Source organism: Peromyscus eremicus, chromosome 18, assembly GCF_949786415.1.
Source record: "Peromyscus eremicus chromosome 18, PerEre_H2_v1, whole genome shotgun sequence".
Taxonomy (NCBI): domain Eukaryota; kingdom Metazoa; phylum Chordata; class Mammalia; order Rodentia; family Cricetidae; genus Peromyscus; species Peromyscus eremicus.
The window spans coordinates 43,678,849-43,700,561 of NC_081434.1; the positions used below are offsets into that span (position 1 = coordinate 43,678,849).

The following is a 21,713-nucleotide window of genomic DNA, read 5'->3' on the forward strand; positions in this document are numbered from 1 at the left end:
AGAAAGCAATCAGTGCTTGTTCTAGTTCCATCCTGTTACTGTGTTAAAACACTCTGAACAAAAGCAACTTAAGGGGAAAAGAATTTATTTTGACTTCCGTTCCATCACTGAGGGAAGTCAGGGCAGGAACTCAAGTAGGAATTTGAAGCAGAGACCATGGAAAAATGCTATTTTCTGGCTGACCTATAGACCCATGCTTAGTTAGCTTTCTAATACAGCCAAGGACCACCTCTCTAGGGAATGGTGCCACCCACAGTGGGCTGGGCCCTCCTACATCAATTAACAATAAGACAATCCCCGCAGACACGCTCACAGGCCAATCTGATTTGGTCAGTCTCTCAACTGAAATGCCTTTCTCAGATGATTTGATTCTAGGCTGTATCAAGTTAACAGTTAAAGGAGTTAAAAAAAAAAAAGAACTCAAAGGGATCCCTTGTTTCATCCACTGCATGAAGACACAGTAAGAAGGCATAGACTAAGAAATGGGTCCTCACTAAACATGAATCTTTAGGCAACTTGAGCTTGGACTTCCAAGTCTCCAGAACCATCAGAATGAGTTGTTGTTTATAAATCACACCATTAATGGTCCTCTCTTACATCAACCTAGATAAATAAAAATGATTATAGTATAGACAGATGCTTTGACCACAATATCCATTCCATCCTATATCCATCTGGTAGCATCTCATTCAAGTCAAGGGCACAGGCCCTTCCATACATGTGTGTTGGGCTCCATGAGCTCTGTATAGAGAGTCAAGGGTTTCTGGAGTACAGTTTGGGGGCATCTGCCATTCAGAGAAAAGGATAACACTGGTGCCATCTCCTTCAGTTCTGTGGGGCTGACACAAGCTGATGCTTGTGAAGCTCTTGGACACACATCTCAGATGCCCAAAGCTGTCCTCCAGTATCAGTCCTCCCAGTTATCGTCCTCTTGGAACGAGAGCAATCTGGCTTGAGTTCCTGCTGCTTCAGCCCTTGGAATGCCTTCTTCTTCTGAAAATAACAGTGCAGCCCATTTGTACTGAGGGGTTGATGGGAATATTTCCTCTCATTCACACAGGACCCCACTAAGGTCTACAATTATCCCCATTTTGCCAAGGAAGAAGTTAAAGACTCGGAGATGCCGTCCATGGTCTATTACTAGACAGTGCTAGAACCAGTGTCCATCAGTCCTTCCCTTCTCCCACCACCAACTCACCATGCCAAAAGCTGTTCATCTGCCAGGGAGCATCTCAGTGGATATGCTCCGGGGCCACATCCAGTGACTCTGGGAATCCTTTGGCTTCCCTGGAGTCCATATCCATTGCTAATTTACCATGTCAGTCTTCTGGCTCAAAGGTAGTGAAGGCAGGAAGTGAACAGCCGAAGGAGGGTGCAGCTTCCACTCTTGGACTAATCCGTAGCCAGATGTAGGCTGACCCTGCGATCATTGTTGTCATAGTTTCTGTCAACGTGACACAAACCTCAGCATAGCTGAGAAGAGAGACTCTGTGGAGGAATCGCCTCCATCAGATCGGCCATGTTGCTGTGTCTGTGGGGCATTTTCTTGATTACTAATTGGTGGAGGAGGACCTAACCTACTGTAGGTGGCGCCATCTCTGGGCAGATGGGCCTGGGCTGTAGAAGGAAGGTAACTGAACTGAAGAGCAGCATCCTGTGATCTCTGTCTCAGTTCCTGCGCCCAGCTTCCTGCTTAAGCTCCTGCCTTGGCTTTCCTCAGAGATGGGCTGTGTCTTGGTGACAGTTCTGTTGCTGCGAAGAGATGCCATAAAATAGAGCGTTTAATTGGGGACTGGATTCCAGGGGTCCAAATGTGTCCCGGGTTCTCCCCAGCATACATCACCCCTCACCCAGTCAGTAGCTACTGGGCACCTACTGCATGTTGAGTCCCATTGGAATTGTGTGCCCAGGGGATGGAGCGAAGCATGTTCCCTGTTTTTAGGGCTTCTCCTCCATCAGGACAGGTTAGATGAGCACAGTGCCAAGGAAAGGGGGAAGAGGGAGCAGGGCAGGGCAGGGCAGTCCGCGTAAGTCCAAGAAGGTGTGCTGCACGGGAGCCACATTCAAATGAAGCCTGAAAGATGACCTGGGAAGGAAAGGTGGTAACATAGGCTGCCAGGGACAAAGGGGAAAGTGAGTGTGTGGGACAGGAGCCATGTGTGGGCAAGCACCAAGAAGGAGGGCAGCCGTGGCTGCAAGGCAGGCAGAGGTCACAAAGCCTCCCCAACTCTTCACCGTGAGAAAGTAATCACTTCCTCCCTAAGATCATTTTTTCCCTATATTTTAAAACCTGTAAAAAAAATTCCAGAATCACTAGGTGGTACACTGAAAGTTTGTTCAGACTCACAGTTCCACGGGTTTTAGCTCATGGTTACTCGTCTCTGTTCCTTTGAGCCTGTGGTAACACAGTCATGAAGGCTACCCACCTCACAGTGGCCAGGAAGCCAAGAAAGAAGCAAGAAGGTCTTGGGTCCCTTCAAGGGCATGACCCCCAAGACCTAACTTCCTCCCCCACCCCCCGGCACCACTTGCTAAAGGTCCCCACACCTCCCAATAGCACCATCAGATGCTAAAGGTCAAGCCTTAGCATGGGAGATCTGGAATGGGGACACTGTAGGACCAAAACTTGTGCCATTTTATCTGATTTTTAATCTGGGGCCTGGAAACATGGCTCAGCAGTAAGAGCATTTTATTGCTCTTGCTGAGAACCAGGGTTTGGTTCCCAGCATCCAGATGGCAGTTAATGGGCTTCTGTCACTCCAGTTTCTGTGTATCTGATACCCTCTTCTGGACTCTGTGGGCATCACGCACATGTGTATGTGGGCCAGATGTTTAAAACATCTCCTAACCACCAAAGTGAAGAAGGACAGCAGATGAGTGACAGACATCCCCAGTGACCTCAATGTATGGTTTGTTCTAACCCAGGAGAACCTCCATCTCTGGAAACTGGAAGGCCAACACAGGCTCTGCCATGCTGGAGCAGGTGGCCATGACCGAGAGGTAAGAGACAAGGGGTGTGTGGAGAGAGGCACCAGCATCCATGGAACGGCACTCCATCCACTTCCCGGTTTGCTCTGCTTTATGGTCAGCAGCAACAGCAGGGCACCTGTCAAAATAACATTTGCAGACGGTACGAGTTCAGAGGAGGGAAGTGGTTTGCCCCGCGCTCTGGAGGTAACAGCGGAACACTGAGGTCTTGGCCTCAAGTCCAGGGATCTTTTGGGGCCTGCCCTGCTGCCTCAGTAAGAGAGACTGAAGCCTTCACCAGTCCCCAGTCATTTGCAGATAACTGGGAGGAAGCGTGGTTATTAAAACATCATAAAAATGGAGATGGGCCTTCCTCAGACCACAGGAAGAGAGAAAAGCCACTTAAATTGTGAGTGCTTTGGGGTGCACTGTGGCTGAGGGACCTACAGGTCTCTGTCCCTTTAAGCACTGCTGTATGGCCTCCTCAGCTGAGGGGGCTGAGCACCTGCTCTCCGTACAAGTCACACACACACACCTTCCCTAGGACACTGGAGCCTGCTGCATGCCACAGTGTGCTGAGCAGTAAAGAGGCCAAGGCAAAGGGAACTGATTCCCTCCTCTAAGAACCGCGGGTCAGCAGCAAGCACCAGAACAGAGCATATTAGTTTGTGCTTTGGGAATTAGCCTTTGTTGAGGAAAACTTGAGAGGCATGTTTTCAGGAGAGACCTAAGACCCCACCTCCACCCGCTCCATTGAAATCATTTCTTTCATGGCTGTGTTGGATCACACTTTTTCCAACAACGGTTCACAGCATCACCAGGCTTAAAGCCTCAGTGTCTAGTCTGACAGAAAGAAAGCATCTTTCCCCGTCATTTCGTCCAAAAACCTGGAATAGAACCTTATTGGCTGCTTAGCCGTCATATGATCACCCCTAAGCCAATCACTGGCTGAGAAGGCTGCAGGTCCATGTTTGACAAAACCTATGGCCAGTTTCTACTCTAGAGGTTGGAGTGGGGCCAACCTCTGCAGCAACCATGGCTGAGACCTGGGAAGGGAGGTACCGCTGCATACTGAGCAGTCTTTAGTAGGAGGGAAAGTGACGGCCCCACCTGCGCTAACGACAACCATCTTTCCCCACTTGTCTAAGGGATGACACAGTTGCAGCCGAATGCAGTAATGCTAGGACAGCATGCCCTCAACCCTTGAGGCAGGAGGGAGAAGGGGCACCCAGTGAAATTTAGGGAAGGAGAGGCTGGGAGTGGCTCCTGAGGGAATGGGTGCCAGCATTCCATCCTAAAGAACGAGCGATAACCTGAAGGATCTAGCTCTCCTTTCATCTCTACAACTATGTCACAGGCACTCACTGCAGTCTTAGAGCTGCGCCTTGGAGAAAGTGGTGGGGAAAAGAGACATCAGCCCTGGCCCTGTGAACTTCCAGCTCAGGGTCTATAAGCTCAGAAAGCCAGATGAACCGAGGTGAATGCCCCTGCCCCTTCTAGATAAGCTAAGAGACAGTTCTGAACTTCTTCAACTAGAAGATGAAAGCAAGTTTGCATGCCATCAGAAAGGCTAACCCCAGCACAGGCCCCTGCCAGCGTGGAAGGCTAACCCCAGCACAGGTCCCTGCCATGGTGGAAGGCTAACCCCAGCACAGGTCCCCGCCAGGGTGGAAGGCTAACCCCAGCACAGGCCTGCCAGGGTGGAAGGCTAACCCCAGCACAGGCCCTGCCAAGGTGGGTACCTGCCCTTCTCAGCCCTAGCCCAGCTGCTGCTACAGCTTCCATCTGGGAACTCCCTTGTACTGGCTGGTCTTGTGGGGTGTACCAAGTACCAGGGACACCCCTCCCACAGGGGAGAATTCATGGACAGCCGGTGCCCTCTTCTTCATGCCTTTCCCAGGAAGTCTTACCTCTCCTCAGAAGTTTATGGTGGAGATCTACAACACACCACCATCCACAGGGGTGACTCCACAGGAACATTCACAGGACAGGGTCTGCTCAACCTAGCATGCACTGTCCCTCAGACAGCCATGAGCTGTGCTCATGGCCTGGACAGAACCCCCCAGTCCCATTTCTATAGTTCCAAAGCCCCTGGAGTCCCTTAAGCAGGCCCAGGCCCTATGTGGTTCACCTCTTGTGGGGTAGCCTGAGTCCTGAGCAATTTTCATTCAGTTTGATTAGTGCTAGTCTACCTGGTTGAAGGGGGACCTTTCCAGTATTTCCTGGCCCCTGGGGCCCCTGCCCCTGGGATAATGCACACACATGACCTACATGTTCATCATTTGAAAATAATCTCTGGAAACCAGTTGCCTCCAGTCCTAAGTCTAGACTTCTATCTCTCATGAGAAGAACCTGACTCATGAGTGTGTCTCAGGCATCATGCTCCATGAGCACGTTGTGTCCCATGAGTCAGCCACCAGCGTCAAATACAGTAGCTCTAACACCTGGCCCCCAGAAGCCTCTCAAAGCCCCAAGGATCAACGTTGTCGCCAAATGTGGCTGCACATCGGTCAGAGCGTTGTATGAAGCATTGAGAATAGATAGAGGCCTCCCAATGACACAGGGTAGAGCCCAGAAGCTGGCCGTTCATAGGTACATGGGCTTCGCTCTCCTTGTGAGTCCCAAGAACAAGAAGCATCAAATAAAGGAAACTGAGGCACCAGGAAGGAGAGGTTCATCCAAAATCACTAAGGAAATAACAAACATCCAGATCACAGGCCGGGGAGACAGATCGGTCCATAAAGTACTTACCACACAAGCATGAGGGCATAGGTTTGATCCCCAGATCACACATGAAAAAGCCAGGCAGGTATGGAAGCATGCAGCTGTGATCCCAGCCCTGGGGAGAAAGAGATGGGAGGATCCTAGGGCTCACTCGCTCGCCAGCCAGACTACACACTGTTCAGCACATTCCACGTCCAGTGGAAACCTTGTCTCAAAAAATCAAGGTAGAAGGCTCCTGAGAAACAACACCCAAGGTTCACTTTGGACCTGCCACTCGTGAGGGTGTACATGTGCTCCTACCCAACACGTTTGCTTACGACCTGGACGCAGATTGGAAGCCAGACTGTTAGTTGTTAACTCTCTCGGCCTCTTCATCTGAAAAACTGACCTCAACCCTCCCTCCTTGATCAGTTTGTGCTGGGGTGAGAAGCAATGAGGAGCTAGCCTGCCGGGCACAGAATGGGTCTTCATCCCGCCGCCGCCGCCGTCTGCTCCCAGCATGCTCCTGGCTGCAGCTGGATGAGAGAACGAGGTTGGAGATCTAGAGGAGCATGACCGTGTTACTGCACTGCTGCGTAACCTTGGAGAGAGCCCTTCTCTTGGGCCTCAGTGGGCCGGGGTTGATAGGGGAGCAGTTAGTGAGTTCTTAGAAATCGTCAGCCATGCTCGCTGCTCCTCATTCCAGGCCACATGGCTCAAACACACAAATAGATCTGAGAGCTGGAGTGTCCAGTGTGACCCTAGAGAGTGGGGAGAGAAGCGGGGACATTGACACAAAGTCCCCTGTGACTCCCAAATCCAGGCCACAAGGAAAGCCAAGTGCATGCCCAGAAGATCTCCCCAGATACAACCAACCCCTTGTTGTAGGGTCAAAGTTCACAGCCCAGATCTGTCCCCAGCAAAGCAAACTGGCCCTGCAGCTGTCAGTCACTGGAAGAGGAACAAAAGCAATTGGTCCAGAGGGCCAGGCCCCCAGGCAAGTCAGGAGCTGTCTGAAGGAGCTCCCCTGCCCCCCACTCTCCCCTGCTCGGGGAGAATGAGGCCCTTTGTCCCCCAAGGCTCTTGTCTGGCTGGGGCTCTGAGCAGGGAGAGTAGCCTGGAGGGATTTTTAGAGTCCTTCAAATAGCTTTCCCAAGGGAAAAGGGCTGCAGGGGTGGCTGGGAGTCCGGACGGCTCTGGATTGGGCAAGGCAAGCTTCATATTGCTGCAGAGCCAAGGTCCTGGAGCAGCAAAAGGGTGGCCGTGGGTCTCTGAGACCTCTTGGTTCTTATCCCTTTCCTCCTCCATCCTCTCTCCCTGCTTCCTGAGTGCCCCTACCCTTGGTCTTCCTTCACTGCTGTCTCCTTCTGACCTCTTACCTTGCTTCTTACCCCATGCTCACTGTCAGTCTGTCTGTCTTTGCAGGTACAGGCTATGGGTGGACAGCTGCTCAGAAATGTTCGGCGGCCTAGACATATGTGCTGTCAAGGCTGTCCACAGCAAGGATGGCAGAGATTATATCATCGAGGTGAGGAATGGAGCAGGGGGTTCCAGCCTGGACCATCCCAGCAGGAAAAACTCCAAGATGACCCCCAGCATGGCAGCCATGTCCTGGCTCCTGGCCTGCCACGTGTAGCTCAGGGCATAGGGAGCCCCTCCCAGGGTGCTTCACGCACCCACCTCAGCTGCAGCAACAGAGGGAGCCTTCCTGCTCAGCACCCTGACCTCAGAGTTCAGACTCAGGGTACAATTTTTCCTAACATGTCAAGCTAAGAGTCCACAAGCTTCTGGGCCAGTGTCCAGTGTCCTCGGTGTTCAAGGATATGACGTGAATGCATTTCCTTTCTCACCGTGCAAGGGTTCCATTCTTAAGTTCTTTCAACTTAACAAATGAAATTCTGAGGCAGCCTGGAACACAGTAGATACAGAATTTGCAAGAGAAGATAACAGAAAAGCAAAGGGACACCATTGTACAGGGTATGGCTGGAGGGACAGATGAACTACCAGAAATAGAGTTGTAAGAGATGTTCACAGATGGGCACTGGGACCCAGAACCACTCCAAAGACCCTTCTGCAGCCATGCATCCCTCCATCCCACAGTATCCTCTTCCCTCTACAACCCCTTCCTAACCTCCTCAGGGGCTCCTTTTCCTCTCCCCTCCCAGCCTCCAACAGTTCTGCAGCTTTAACCTAAAACATCCCTGCGGCCTCAGGGCTCCCCTCCAATCCCAGCTCCCAGCTCCATGGTTGTGCATGGTCCTTTCAGCTCACTCCTTCCATGGGCCTCACTTCTCAGTCTATCAGGGAGGAACGGGCTGACGCCAGGCCCAGACACATGAGGGAAGCCCTGTGGCCACCCTCCCCTGCAGCTGCCTCTCCACGGGTGTGGGCTGGGATGACCTCAGTAGCCAGCCAGTCCTCCAGTCCCGCATGTCTGCCCCACTGCCCAAGGACCAACAAGCAAACAGCACCAGGTAACTGAATGGGCAGGAGTATGGTAATGCAGGAAGGTGTACCACCAGGTCAGGAAAAGGCTGCCTTGGCAGTGGGAGCCCAGGACCAGAGACCGTCTCACTAGCTGCCCCCCCCCCCGCCCCCAAAAAGGCTGGATGCTACCGCCAGGTGAATGGGCATCTCTGTGCAGGACTGCGTCCTCACCTCAAGTCAGAGACCACTTTTCCTCTGACCATTCCCAGAACAGATGTGAGTCGAGGGCCTCTTCACTTGGGACATCAGCAGCTCCTGGTAAACCACCCAACTCTGCCTTCCCTCACTAGGACACTAGATACGACTGGTTGGGACTCACACACACTCATTTCTTCACTCTGGGCACCAGGCTCTAAGCCAGATAAATGGGGCTCAGATGTGTCAACAGAGTAGGAGAGGGCTGCTATCCCATTAGGAGTGACCCCAGGGGTCAAGAGAGCTGGCTTAGAGTCAAGAGCTCTCATTGCTCTCGCAGAGGACCTAGGTTTGGTTCTCAGCACCCACATGGTGGCTCACAGCTATCCAGAATATGCACACACATACATACATGCAAGCAAAACACTCATACAAACCAAATAAATAAATCTTTAAAACGTGAAAAGAGCAGCATGAACTGCTTCCCTCCTCTCTTGGTTCAACACCACACACATACACACACATCACACACACACACACACACACACACACACACACACACACACACACAAGTGAGCTCGTCTCTGAAATCCCTCCACTTTCACAAAAAGCTGTCTATACCCAGAGGCCCCAGTTCCAGACACTTAGGGGCTGGGAGGATGTCAGAAATGAAAGACACTTCACATTTAAAAACAAACAAACAAAAAAGCCACTTTGGGTCTTCTAAACACAAGAAAACAACTTTTCAAAAATGTTCCAGAAAAATCTCAAACAAATAAAAAAGATGGCTTTCAGATTTGGGGTTTTTTTTTCCCTCAGAAACATTAGGGAATTGTTTTCCTTTGGGGTTTGGGATGGGATCAGGAAGAGAGGGAGCCTGTTCCTAGGAATAAAAAAAAATGTATTTTTTCCCAGTAAGGGGGAAAGAGGCAGCAGAGATCCAAGAACACTGTCTCTCAGCCACCTCTGTGTGAGAGCACAGCGTTTGTGCGGCACATTCAGTGAGGGTGCTCGGGGGGAAACACGCTGAACCTTGTCCTCTCTGACCTGGCCCAGGGGATGACCTTGCTCACTGGGAAAAAATGTTTCCCTGGGGGGAGTGACGGTCCACTTCCTTTGGCTGTGTCCACTACGGGGACTCCAGGTCCTGACCTCAGGCTCCGTGTCGTGTCTGTTTTCCACTGCAGAGAATGTGGGGACAGTCCAGGGCAAAGCAGCAGGCATGGTGGGAGGAAGAACCACAGGCCAGGTGCCAGGAGCCCAGGACCCCTGGAGACAGGCCCTAGGACAGTCATAACTGCTGATGGAGACTGCCTGTGACCCAGGCAGGAGTTCCATTTAGGGACAGTTTACAGGACCTTCTGGGATCCATATCCATGCCCTGGTTTGTGTTTCAGTCCCCGAGGCACACTGGGTGCTTGTACCCACAATTCCCTGAAAATTACAGCCAGGAGGGTCTTAGCAGCTGCCTGAACCCTTAGTTGACGAAAAGTAGACCCAGAGAAGACAAGAGACTTCCCCTAGTACGTCCATAGCAGAACACAGGCTTGGAACCCAGGCTGCCGCATCCAAAGCCTTACCACAGAGCCACCCAGTGCTTGGTGAGAAGATCCCTGCTGCCCTAGAACCTCCCAGTCTGACCTCGGTTTCTTCACTCTGGTGAGGACAATCAGAATAACCATAAGCCTCAAAGATTGTTGTTGTTGTGAGATAGGGTCCCATGTAGCCCAGGCTGCCCTCAAATTCGATATGTAGGAAGACCTTGAACGTCTCCTGTCCCTGCCTCCATCTCCGGAATGCTGGGATTATAGTGCTGGGGATGGAAGCGAAGGCCCCAAACATGCTAAGTGAGAGCACTCTACCACATCCCGGGCAGCAAAGTGCTGCTCTAAGATAGAGCTGATGTCACCTGTACCCGGCTCTTAGAATAGTGCCCCGTATCTCACCAGTGCCCAGTGAAACTGTCCTGTCAGGGCCTTCCCAGGGTGAACACAGGACACCCCTGACTCCCTAGGCTTACAGATGGCAAACGATAGTTCTGGGACTAAGCTCTCCAAAGGGACAGTCATGTGAGCTCAGCAAAGACACAGGTACAGAGGGGCTCCTAGGAACTTGTGGGGTCCCGAAGGGGCTTCTGGCTGACTAGGTATTTCATGATGGATAAGGAGTTGGCTAGGTGAGGGGTGGGCACAGAGAGTTGGGTACAGGATCTGGAAATGAGACTGTCTGATTACCCCAGAGCTGGGCAAAGGGCAAAGACGGTTTGACAGGGTGAGGCAGGTGACAGAGGAAGACTGGATTCCTGCAGGAGAGGAGAGAGGTAGTCAGCACAGGTCTGTCACAGGTCTACCAAGACTTTGTGTTCCCTTAAGACTGTCAGCTGCCTGTGCCTAGTGATCACCTGGCCCACTGGCTCTCATCTCTGAGCCTCAGTTTCCCCATCTATTATAAAAGTAGACTAGGCCAACATGACCCTCCAGGACTGTCACCCCTCTTCCGTAAGAACAGCCTGGTTCCCAGGGAATGAGATTCATGTCGGGACTGCATCCTGCCGGGGGCCCTGTCCTCTTCTGTCTTCTCCATAAACCCTGGGTCACTTCCAGCCTGCGTCCAATTTTTGGTTGTTGTTGTGATTGAGCCCCATTACTGTTCCCAGCTCTGAGGACATTGTCAACCTTGGGCCAGAAGAGAGGGGGCCAGTCCCAACCCTGGGAGGAAGCTGGGGTGGGAAATGAGGGGGCGGAGACCGACGCCCCAAAGAAAAGTACAGAAAAGGTCAGCACGTGCTCCCCCGGCCCTGGTCACGTTGCTGGACTCCGGCATGTGGAGGCTGAGTTGAACTGAATCCAGAAGTCTGTTGAGAAGGAAACAGAACAGATGTCTACTGGGGACCCAGGCAGCAGGAAGAGCACAGCTGAGCTGTTTGCATGGAGGACATTGCCATCTAGTGGTCATTCTGTTCTGAGCTCAGCGTCAACACTCCCAGAACAGGAAGCCCTTCAACTTCCTTTTCCTCCCCCAGGTCATGGATAGTTCAATGCCCCTGATCGGAGAGCATGTAGAAGAGGACAAGCAGTTAATGGCCGACCTTGTCGTCTCCAAGATGAGCCAACTCCTGGTGCCAGGCAGCATGGTGCCCTCACCCCTGAGACCTTGGGTAAGGCTCCCTCGAGAACAAAGGGGATTAGTGCCTCCGGAATGAAAACCCCCAGGATCCAATGGAGATAACCCCAGGCAGGCATCGTATAGGACAATGGGGTGGGGACAGGGGAGTGCCGGAGCCCTTCCCCCCTTCCCTCGTCCCCCAAGAAGAAAACTCCTGTCCCATCAGCCTTTGCACAGATTGTTGACAGTGTTGATTTCTGTGTCCCCATCTTGGGCCTGAGCTTGGGTGTGTGCACCTGTGTGTGTGTGTACACATGTGTCCTGTGTTCCCCAAGCACAAGTCAATAGAGACTATTGTGTCTCCTGCTTCCCCACTCCCCAACCCGGCAAGCTCCCCCACCCCTCCTCTGCAGAGGCCCCACCAGGGACTACCAGACCCTCTTCAAAGAATGTACCAGCTGGCCGGCCCCCTGGAAAAGCAAGTTTCAAATCCTCCTCCAACCCCAGTCCCTGCTTCTCCCACAGAGACTCATCCCTTCATAGCCATGGGGATAGGAGTTAAACTCAAGGAGCTAGCAGGAGGGAGAGGGCATATGCAGCATCCTCCATGGCTGGGCTGAAAATCTGTCATGAGGGACACTGAAGAGTCATGCATCATGGGTCTTACATCAGTGATATTTTAAAAAGATAAAATAAAACTGTATAAGGCCTTGACTCCCACCCAGAAACTCTGTCTGCCACAGGCTTCCTTTCTCTTCTCTCGCTCTAGGGTCCACAAACTAAACTTGCAAAATCTCCTGGGCAAGGCCAGCTGGGTCCTCAGCTAGGACAGCCGCAGCCAAGGCCACCTCCACAAGGTAAGACTCAGGACAGCCACTGAGAAACACTGCATCAATGAGGATGACTGGGGAGGTGGTTCAGCAGGGAAGAGCACTTGCTGTGCGAACGTGAGTTCAAATCCCCAGCACTCACGTAAATAAGCTGGCCATAGCCAAGCATGCCTGTAGCTCCAGCCCTGGAGGAAGGGAGGAACAGGCAGCTCTCGGGAACTTGTTGACCAGCGCAGTCTAGCTGGAATGGCAGACTTTGGGTTCTCAACCTGTGGGTCATGGCCCCCCGGGGGTCACAGATGGAATAACCTGCATATCAGCCAATTTCATTACAGTTCATAACTGTAGCAAATTACAGTTATGAAGTAGCAATGAAATAATTTTATGTTTGAGAGTCACCACAGCATGAAGAACTGTATTAAAGGGCCACGGCATAAGGAAGGTTGAGAACCACTGGTCTACAGGGAGTAAGGTAGGACCCAAGGGTGTGTGCATAGACACAGAGCGATTAAATAATAACTAAATCAATAAAAATGTGTTGCTGAAGACACCTAGAGCAGTGGTTCTCAACCTTCCTAATGCTGTAGCCCTTTAATACAGTTCCTCATGTTGTGGTGACCCCCAACCATAAAATTATTTTCATTACTACTTCATAATTGTAATTTTGCTCCTGTTATGAATCATAATGTAAATATCCGTGTTTTCTGATGGTCTTAGGCGAACTTGGAGAAAGGGTCACTTGACAACCTCCAAGGCGTTGTGGCCCACAGGTTGAGAACTGCTGGTCTAGACAATCCATCCTGATCCTTTATCTTTGGGCTGTGCACACTCCTCCATCTGCAGGATGAGGAAGTTAGGAGGGCTGCTGTCCCCTTAAGGTCGGGAAGGAGTTAGGAAGAGAGTGCAGTGGGGCTGCCAGGCCTGCTGGGGCCATTCCCTTCTGTCCCCATTCCCATCCTCACAGCCACTTTGCAGAGGGAGCATCAGTGTATCCCTTTCCCCAAGTAGGAAATCGAAGCTTTGCCCAGAAGACACAATGAAAGATGGCAGGTTTTCAAGCCTGGACGCTCAAACCTTCTGGGAAATGTTATTTCCAGCCACTAGTGGTGCCTGAGTATACATTTGTGAGCCAACCAGCCAGAGTGAGAAAGAGAAAGAGAAAAAGAAGCCCAGAACATTATACCCGCAACTGCTGACATTCTTTCACAGAACCATCCTTGATCTACTCCAAAAGAGCCATGGCTTGTTAGAGGGTGGATTCGGGATGGACAACAAGAGCGGGGAGAATCATGAGACCAGCTAAAGACTTGCTGGAGGAAGGTCACGTGTGGAGGGTTTCCCACGCATGGGCTCCAGGGGAGCACCTGCCAAGCATGTCCCTTGTAGCAGATCAGTGTGCTCAGCCTGGCTGCTCTGGGCCAGATCGGGCTTCAGAGCAGCTTGGCATGGAGATGCCCTCCTTACAATCTCGACAGAAGGCCTTTCCATCCTGTCCTGAACTTTCTAGTCACATCTATTAAAGCGACAGATTCATTGCTTCTTGGGAGGAATGGGCCTCGGACACCAGATGGCTTCCTCTTCCACAGCTCTCTGTGAAAGAACCCCTCCTCCTTCCCTTCATCCCTTTCAGCCTTCTCTCCTTCTTTCCTTTCCCCATTACTCCATTTACTTAACATAATCCTCCAGATTAGCTTACTTTCTCATATAAATGCCTTTGAAATTGACTGCCCCTAATATTCTCCAAAAGTATGCACAATAGTCAAAATTATATTTAACCGTGGACTAAAAGTTACCATTATTTGTCAAAATCCAGTTAGGTAGCATTTTAATTCTCAGTATCTGTGGTCCCATAGTCTTCTCAGAATATAACAAACAAGGCATGATGAGTCCCAGCACAAAAGAAACTGAGACAGGAGGATTATTGTGAGTGTGAAGCTAGTCTGGACTACCAGGTGAATTCAGTGCCAGACCAGCCTGGGTTACAGTATGAGATCCTGTCTCAGAAGAGGGAGAGTTTCAGTGTCAAAAAAAGGACAGAGATTGACCTCTAACCTTCACATGCAGGTTGGTACCTGTGCATACAGCTATGCACGAGCACACACACACACTCACGCAGGTTTGTACCTGTGCATACAGATGTGCACACACACACACATACACACACACACACACACACACACACTCATGCAGGTTTGTACCTGTGCATACAGATGTGCACATGCACACACACACTCATGCAAGTCTGTACCTGTGCATACAGATGTGCGCGCGCGCGCGCGCGCACACACACACACACACACACACACTCATGCAGGTTTATACCTGTGCATACAGATGTGCACACACACATACACACACACACACACACTCATGCAGGTCTGTACCTGTGCATACAGATGTGCACACGCACGCGCGCGCACACACTCATGCACGTTTGTACCTGTGCATACAGCTATTCACAAGCACACACACACTCATGCAGGTCTGTACCTGTGCATACAGATGTGCATGCACACACACACACTCATGCAGGTTTGTACCTGTGCATACATATATGCATGTACACACACGCACACACTCATGGGGCAGAGGACATATAATAACATATCCCAAACTGTGTTCATTCCAGAGGCCAAAGTTAGCCTCCCCATTTCTTTCTGAGTCTTTCTCCCAAAGGTTTGTTTTATTCTCTGTAGTGACAAGTCTCCACAGCTCGAATAACTCAGAACCCTTTACATTAAGAACAGAAACATTTTGTGGACGATAACCTGCTAGCCACACACAGGGCTTGTCCACCCATCTTTCTTACTGCGCTGGTTTACTTCTTTTTTCTGGGGAAAATGGGGAGAGTTCAACAAAAGGAGATGGCAGACGTTCACCCCTGTGTTCCCATCATGAAACACCTGAACTCAACTCTAAAAGGAGAGAGGCTTTATCGGCTCCTGTTTCAGAGGTCCAGGCACGTGGCCCTGTGTTTGGGACCTGTGACGACACAGTATTCACAGCAGAGGGAACATCACGGAGGAAGACAGTTTGCTCGTGGCAGCAGAGACGCAGAGAGGGAGGGATTAGGTCCCCAGGGGCATACCTTCCGTCCACTTCATCCCCAGAGTGACACAAACATGGGCGACACCTCTAACACGTAGAGCTCTGGGGGCCGTTAAGACAACACTGAAGCAAACCCTGTATAATGAACAGCAGTGCTCTCCCGGCAGTATAGTATGCATGCGTTCAGTCCAGTTCCTCGGCACCACCTTTCGGGTTCAGGTGAGTGGTGACAGTGTAGCAGGAATCTTAAAAGTTCTTACTAATAAAATCAAACCTGAGGCCAGTTATTGGGGTGAACACTGGAAGATCAGAGACAGAACAAGCCACAGCCACCTCACCTGACCAACTTCTCAGCTGATCTTGTTTCTGCAGACTGGAAGCCTCTGTGTCCTCATATCCGAATGGCTCTCAGCTGAACTGTACTGCTCAAAACCTAAAAGATTAACCAGCCAAATGCTTAACCAGCCAAATGCTTCTAGTTTCTGGTCTTCACGCCTTATATATCTTTCTGCCTTCTACCATCACTCCCTGGGATTAAAGGCTCGCTTCTTGGGATTAAAGGCATGTGTCTCCATGCCTGGCTGTTTCCAAGGTGAACTTGAACAGATGGATTTCTGCCTCTGGAATGCTAGGATTAAAGGCGTGTGCTAACACTGCCTTTCCTAAGTATCTAGTGGCTTTTCTGTTCTCTGACCCCAGATAAGTTTATTAGGGTACACAATATTTTGGGGGAACACAATACCACCACATGACACCCCTTCGAACCTCAATTTCCCCGGTGACAATGGAGGAAATAACAGCTTCCATGAGGAATAATGAGGACTTGCCCATAGGAGAGCACTGACTCATTAGAGGGCTCAGTCCTCACTGCTAATAACGTACAGCTAATGGCAATGATGCGGCTCTTCCTAGTAATACCTGCTGTCTTACCAGCAATTCTAATTGAGACTGCTTTTCTGACACATGAAGCCCTTCTCCCCTCTGCCTGACAATAATAATAGTTACAAATGGTCCCAGGCTCTATATTCACCCCTGGCCCTGCCACCTCCTTTCCCTCGCTTTCCAAGACTAACTCTTTAAACCTTTGAATGGCACCTCTTTAAAAAGAAGAGAGTAGCCAGGCAGTGGTGGCACACGCCTTTAATCCCAGAACTCGGAAGAAGAGGCAGACAGATTATCTGTAAATTCAAGGCCAGCCTAGTCTACAGAGTGAGTTCCAGGACAGCCAGAGCTATACACAGAGAAACCCTGTCTAAATAAATAAATAAATAAATATCGGAGAGCTAGTGTATTCTAATCTCCTCTCTGGCCCAGAGGAGAAGCAGCTTGATAAAGAGAGATTATTTTAGGAACATGTAGCTAAACTCCATGTGGGTGAGTTGAAAAATAATTAATTTAAAAACAATTGAGGCAATTAAAGGAAATGTTCAGTGAATTACCACGCAGACTGAAAATAACTAAGCCAACTTAAAAAGTTTTTACCAATTTCTATAAATAACAGAATCACATTATTAGCTTGTTTTAAACTCATTTTCAAGCTCAGTGAACATGAAGTTTTCTTTTAATAAACTTTATCTTTTTAGGGTCAATTCTGTGCTTAGGAAAACATTATATATACAAAATATTTTCTGTATATGCCCAAATGAAAAATATGAAGTTGTTTGCTTTGCCAAAGAGCTGTAAGAAACAACCAACTTATCTCCTGATGGATCCCAGTGGTAAAGGAGAAACACATGGAATAGTCGATGAGTTAATGAACAAGGACACAGGTTTTCCAAGATAGTATCAACCCAGGGTTGCGGAGGGAGGGCTAAGACAAAAGGAGAAAACAGATGTTTTGTTTGACCTGCGCTGGGTTGAGAAAACACAAAAGTGGTCAACATACAAAACTCGTGAAACTTCTTAAACACCCAGATTTTCTCTCAAGTCTCCCACCCCTTCTACTGCTCACTCTCTAGCCTCTCCGGAAGCACAGATGTTCGAGACATACCCAACATCCCCTGGTGGTTAGTAAGGGCTGTCACCTTGGTCACAGAGGGACTTGCCATTTGCCTCAGGGCCTTCTCTTCCCTTCTTCATTTTCAGAGACAAGAATCCATTTCCTTGTGTTCACTGTCTTTAGAAAGAGAGGGAGAACTATGTCTTACACCAAGTGGGAATTAAGTCTTGGTATCTGAGATAGTGTCTCACTCTGAACACAGACTGGACTGACACTCACCATAGAGCCAAGACTAGCCTCAAATTTGACACAATCCTCCTGCCTCAACTGCCTAAGCGAGTCACTACACTTGACTCTATATATCTTCCTTCCTAATTACCTCTTCCTTTTCATATAAGGACTCCATGCCTATTGCATCAAAACCTCACCTTTAACCTTAATTACCTCCTTGAAGACCCTGTCTCCAAATGCAGTCACATTGAGTATTTAAGAAAACATATTCTGTCTATAACAGCATGTCCAATCCCTATCCTGATGCAACTGCCCGACGAATCCATCCCTGCATTGGAGTGTGAGGCCTGCCTGCACTCTGTGCAGCCTTCCAGTGTTTCCTTATTATATGGCTCCACACATCAATGCTCAAATGAAAAACAAATACGTCGGGCGGATCTCTGTGAGTTCGAGGCCAGCCTGGTCTACAGAGCAAGATCCAGGACAGGCACCAAAACTACATGGAGAAACTCTGTCTCAAAAAAACAAAAAACAAAACAAAAATATACATGCTATGTTAGAAACCGCTTTTTCTCTTTCTGTTTAGTGGTGTCTACTTAGCACATACTGTCAACAGGTGAGTTAATGTTACCCTGACATAACATATGACAATCGGCCCACACCCCATTATCTGGATTCTTTCTTGTGGCTGTTTTTGTTTTAACACAAGGTCTTACGTAGTCCAGGCTGGCCTTGAATTCTCTATATCAAGGATGACTTTGAAAGTCTGATCTTCTTGCATCTGCCTCCTGAACACTGGAATTACAGGCATGCACTGCCATGCCTAGCCACGCTGGAAATCAATTAAAGGGTTTCGTGCATGCTAGACAAGCGGGCTACCAATGGAACTACATCCCCTGCCATCCAGCTGTTTCCTGATGTTCCTAACCACGTCCCTGAGATCTGGCATCTATGTTGTTTTCCATTATAAACAACGTGTTTATATAAACATGTGTGTTAAGTGCACAGCCACATTTATTCCCAAAACAAATTAAAACTTAACCCTTTCTTCTGTGTGTAGGTGGCTCTCGTCAAGCTCAGTCTCCTCAGCCTCCCAGATCTAGAAGTCCATCCCAACAGAGGCTTTCCCCACAGGGCCAACAGCCTGTGAGCCCTCAGTCAGGCTCTCCACAGCAGCAAAGGTCCCCAGGTTCTCCACAGCTATCCCGGGCATCTGGTGGCAGTTCTCCAAACCAGGCCTCCAAGCCAAGCGCCAGCCTCGGCTCACATCCCCGGCCGCCTGTGCAGGGCCGCAGCACCTCCCAGCAGGGTGAAGAGCCCCAAAAGTCAGCACCGCCTCATCCCCACCTCAAGTAAGTGTTTGAAGTCTGAATGGGCAGAGAGTAGAATTAGAGTGTGTCCTAATTCTACTGATTCAGGGTCAGGAACTAAGAGACAAAGGACCGAACAAAACCTTGCCTAGAATTCGGAGAGGGGCAGGTGGACCTATAGAGTGGCATTTGTGTAGCAGGGACCAGCAATTGGGGAGTACAGATTAGGCTCCACATGTCCTCATGATCCCTGTATCAGTCACCACTTGCGATGTAACAAACAAATCCAAATTTATGTGACTAAAGCAAATCAGTTTCCTGCTTGTTCTAGTTTCCTGTTGCTGTGATAAAACGCTCCAACAAAAAGCAGTTTTAGAAAAGCTAGAAGATAGCTCAGTGGTTAAGAGCATTCTTCTAGAGGACCAGGGTTCAGTTCCCAGCACCCACATGGTGGCTAACAACCGTCTGTAACTCAATTTCCAGAAGATCTGACACCCTCTTCTGGCCTCTATGGGCTCTACATGCATATAATGCACAGAGATACATGCAGGCAAAGCACCCATGCACATAAAACACAAATAAAAATCTTGGAAAATTGTTTTCTAAACAACTTAGGGGAGGAGAGGATTTGTTTCAGCTTCCAGGTCACAGTTCACCATTGAGAGGAATCAGGAAGTGAACTCAAACAGGAACTTGAAGCAGAAACTATGGAGAAATGCTGTTAGCTCACTTGCTCACTCACCCCTAGCTAGCTCTCTCACATAGACCAAAGCCACCTGTCCGGGGAATGGTGCCGCCCACAGTGGCCAGGCCCTCCTACATGGATTAACAAGCAGGGCAGTCCTCACAGACATGCCCACCAGCCTCCCTTAGCTGAGGATCTAGAACAGGGACTGCCTGGTTTCTTAGCTAATGCTGGGAACTCTGTGAGAATAACTGGACCCTGACTTAGCCCACTAAAGCTAAAACAGCCCCACAAATTACAGGGCAGCCTGGGGTTGCGGGGGGAGGGGGGAGAATGGAAGCTGTGCATGCTCCCTACTTCTTACTGGAAGGTCTATCCAAACCAAATACTTGCCTCTGGGAATACCGATTTCAATACCTAAGAAAATGAAGGCAATACCTCCCACCTTGCAAATTCTAGGCTAACATCATACACACTGTGATGTCTGGCTTCTGGTCTCACCATCTTTTGATGACTGGGCTCAGCCAACCTTAGAGCCAGTCCCAGACTCATTCCCTTGGGAGTCCCAGCCATAACCATCCCCAAAACCTTGCTTTCTGTTTCAGCAAATCTCAGTCCCTGACGAACAGCCTCAGCACATCAGATGCTTCCCATCGAGGGACCCCAAGTGAAGATGAGGCCAAGGCCGAGACCATCCGCAACCTGAGGAAGTCCTTTGCCAGCCTCTTCTCTGACTAGCCCCACCTAAGCTGGAGGGCAGGAAGACTCAGTGACTGGAGCCTTTCTCTGGTTCCCTCCTTCTCAGCCTTGGTTCCTGGTGGAAACACGCTTCCTAGATGCCTCTGACCCAGGAACTGATGATCTATATGCATTCCCACCTCCTTGACCATGACATTCCAATGCCGTCTGACTGAGCTGTAGCCTTGAGAGCCCCTGGGTTCCTCAACACGGGCCTTCCAGACAGACAAGGCGTTATTACACCCACCATATGCTTGCTCCCCTGCCACTGGTACCGAGTGAGATGTCTATGTGGCTCGTTTTTTGCGTTCTTATTAGTGTTTTGCTTGCCTTTGGGCAGAGGCCCTCTTTGAGGCATTGACTCTCTTCCATCAAATGCAGACATTGTAGTCGGACCTCAGCAACTTAAGAGGCAATACTTTTTAATGATGTTTTTGCAAACAGAAATTGGGAAGCCCAGCCCAGGAGCCTACTACATACCTAAAGCAAGCTAGTGCCATCCTTGCCGGGAGCAGGCTGACAAAGGCCCCATCTCAGCTGGCCCTCACAGGGACCTTGATGGCAACGGAAAGAAGCTAGACCCTCTGCAACAAGTGGGGCCTTTCAGAACAGAACAGAGGGAACCACACACAATGCTACCCATGCTTAGAGCCAACAGCAAGAATCCAGAGGAGAGAGCCTGTGTCCCCTGTGGAGAGGGTTACAGGAGTGTGCCTCTCTGACCTCACACGGAATCTGTTCTTTTTCCTCCTTAAGGCTAGATGGGAAACCAGAGAGAGTGGATAGCTCCCTGTCGCAGGATCAGAAGACATGGTGATGGAGTCTGTATGGTTTGGCATTTTTACCTGCTCTGAACAAGGTGTCAATAGGCCACTCAGTTTCCAAAAGGTCTCCTGGTGAGACAGCCTCCAGAAACAGTGCGTGTGTTTCTCTTTAGGAGACACAGAATACAGAACACACATTGAAGCCTTTTGGAATTTCTTCCAGAAAAAGTTCCACTCCAATCTTGTTTTAGTCATTATGACGAAGATAGTTTGCCGCAGAGCTAGGCAAAGTGGTCCTGACTCCCCCTCCAGTGCTCCTTTGCTCCTTCCCTGACACCAGACCGCCTCCCGGATCACATCACCAAGCACCTGGTGCTAGAAATGCTGTAGGTGCCAGAACAGTGTCCTGGTCCCAAGACGACCCAGGACATCAGAACACAGCCATGCGAATCTGTACAGCCCTGCTGGCCACCTGTGGTACGCCTTCCTTGCACGGTGTTGAGGGAGGGAAGTTACTAACTACACAGCGTCTGCTTCTGCTTCTGCAGATTGCTTGGTGATCATCTGAGGCTTTTCCAAGTCTCCAGGAGTAGAAGCAGTCACTGTAGTTTCTGGGGAGTTTTCTGCTTGTTTTCTTGAAACAGACTCATTCAGCAACTCAGGCTGGCCTAAAACTTATATAGCTCATGCAAGTCTCAAACTCATGCTGATTCTCCCTCTTTATCAGCCTCCCAAGAGCTGAGACTGCACAAATAAACTGCCACATCCAGC

At 49.9% G+C, this 21,713-nt stretch overlaps 1 protein-coding gene across 2 annotated transcripts in view; it reads left to right on the forward strand.

The window, feature by feature from the left end:
• Window positions 1–20,770, forward strand: part of Syn3 (synapsin III) — a 410,018-nt gene extending 389,248 nt beyond the window's left edge. For both annotated transcript variants that reach the window (XM_059245152.1, XM_059245151.1), the window contains 6 exons: window positions 2,926–3,000; window positions 7,096–7,198; window positions 11,315–11,449; window positions 12,167–12,254; window positions 18,506–18,797; window positions 20,046–20,770. In XM_059245152.1, the coding sequence (XP_059101135.1) occupies window positions 2,926–3,000; window positions 7,096–7,198; window positions 11,315–11,449; window positions 12,167–12,254; window positions 18,506–18,797; window positions 20,046–20,178 (826 nt within the window). In that variant the 3' untranslated portion in view covers window positions 20,179–20,770. The remainder of the gene's footprint in view (window positions 1–2,925; window positions 3,001–7,095; window positions 7,199–11,314; window positions 11,450–12,166; window positions 12,255–18,505; window positions 18,798–20,045) is intronic.
• Window positions 20,771–21,713: the final 943 nt, after the last annotated feature.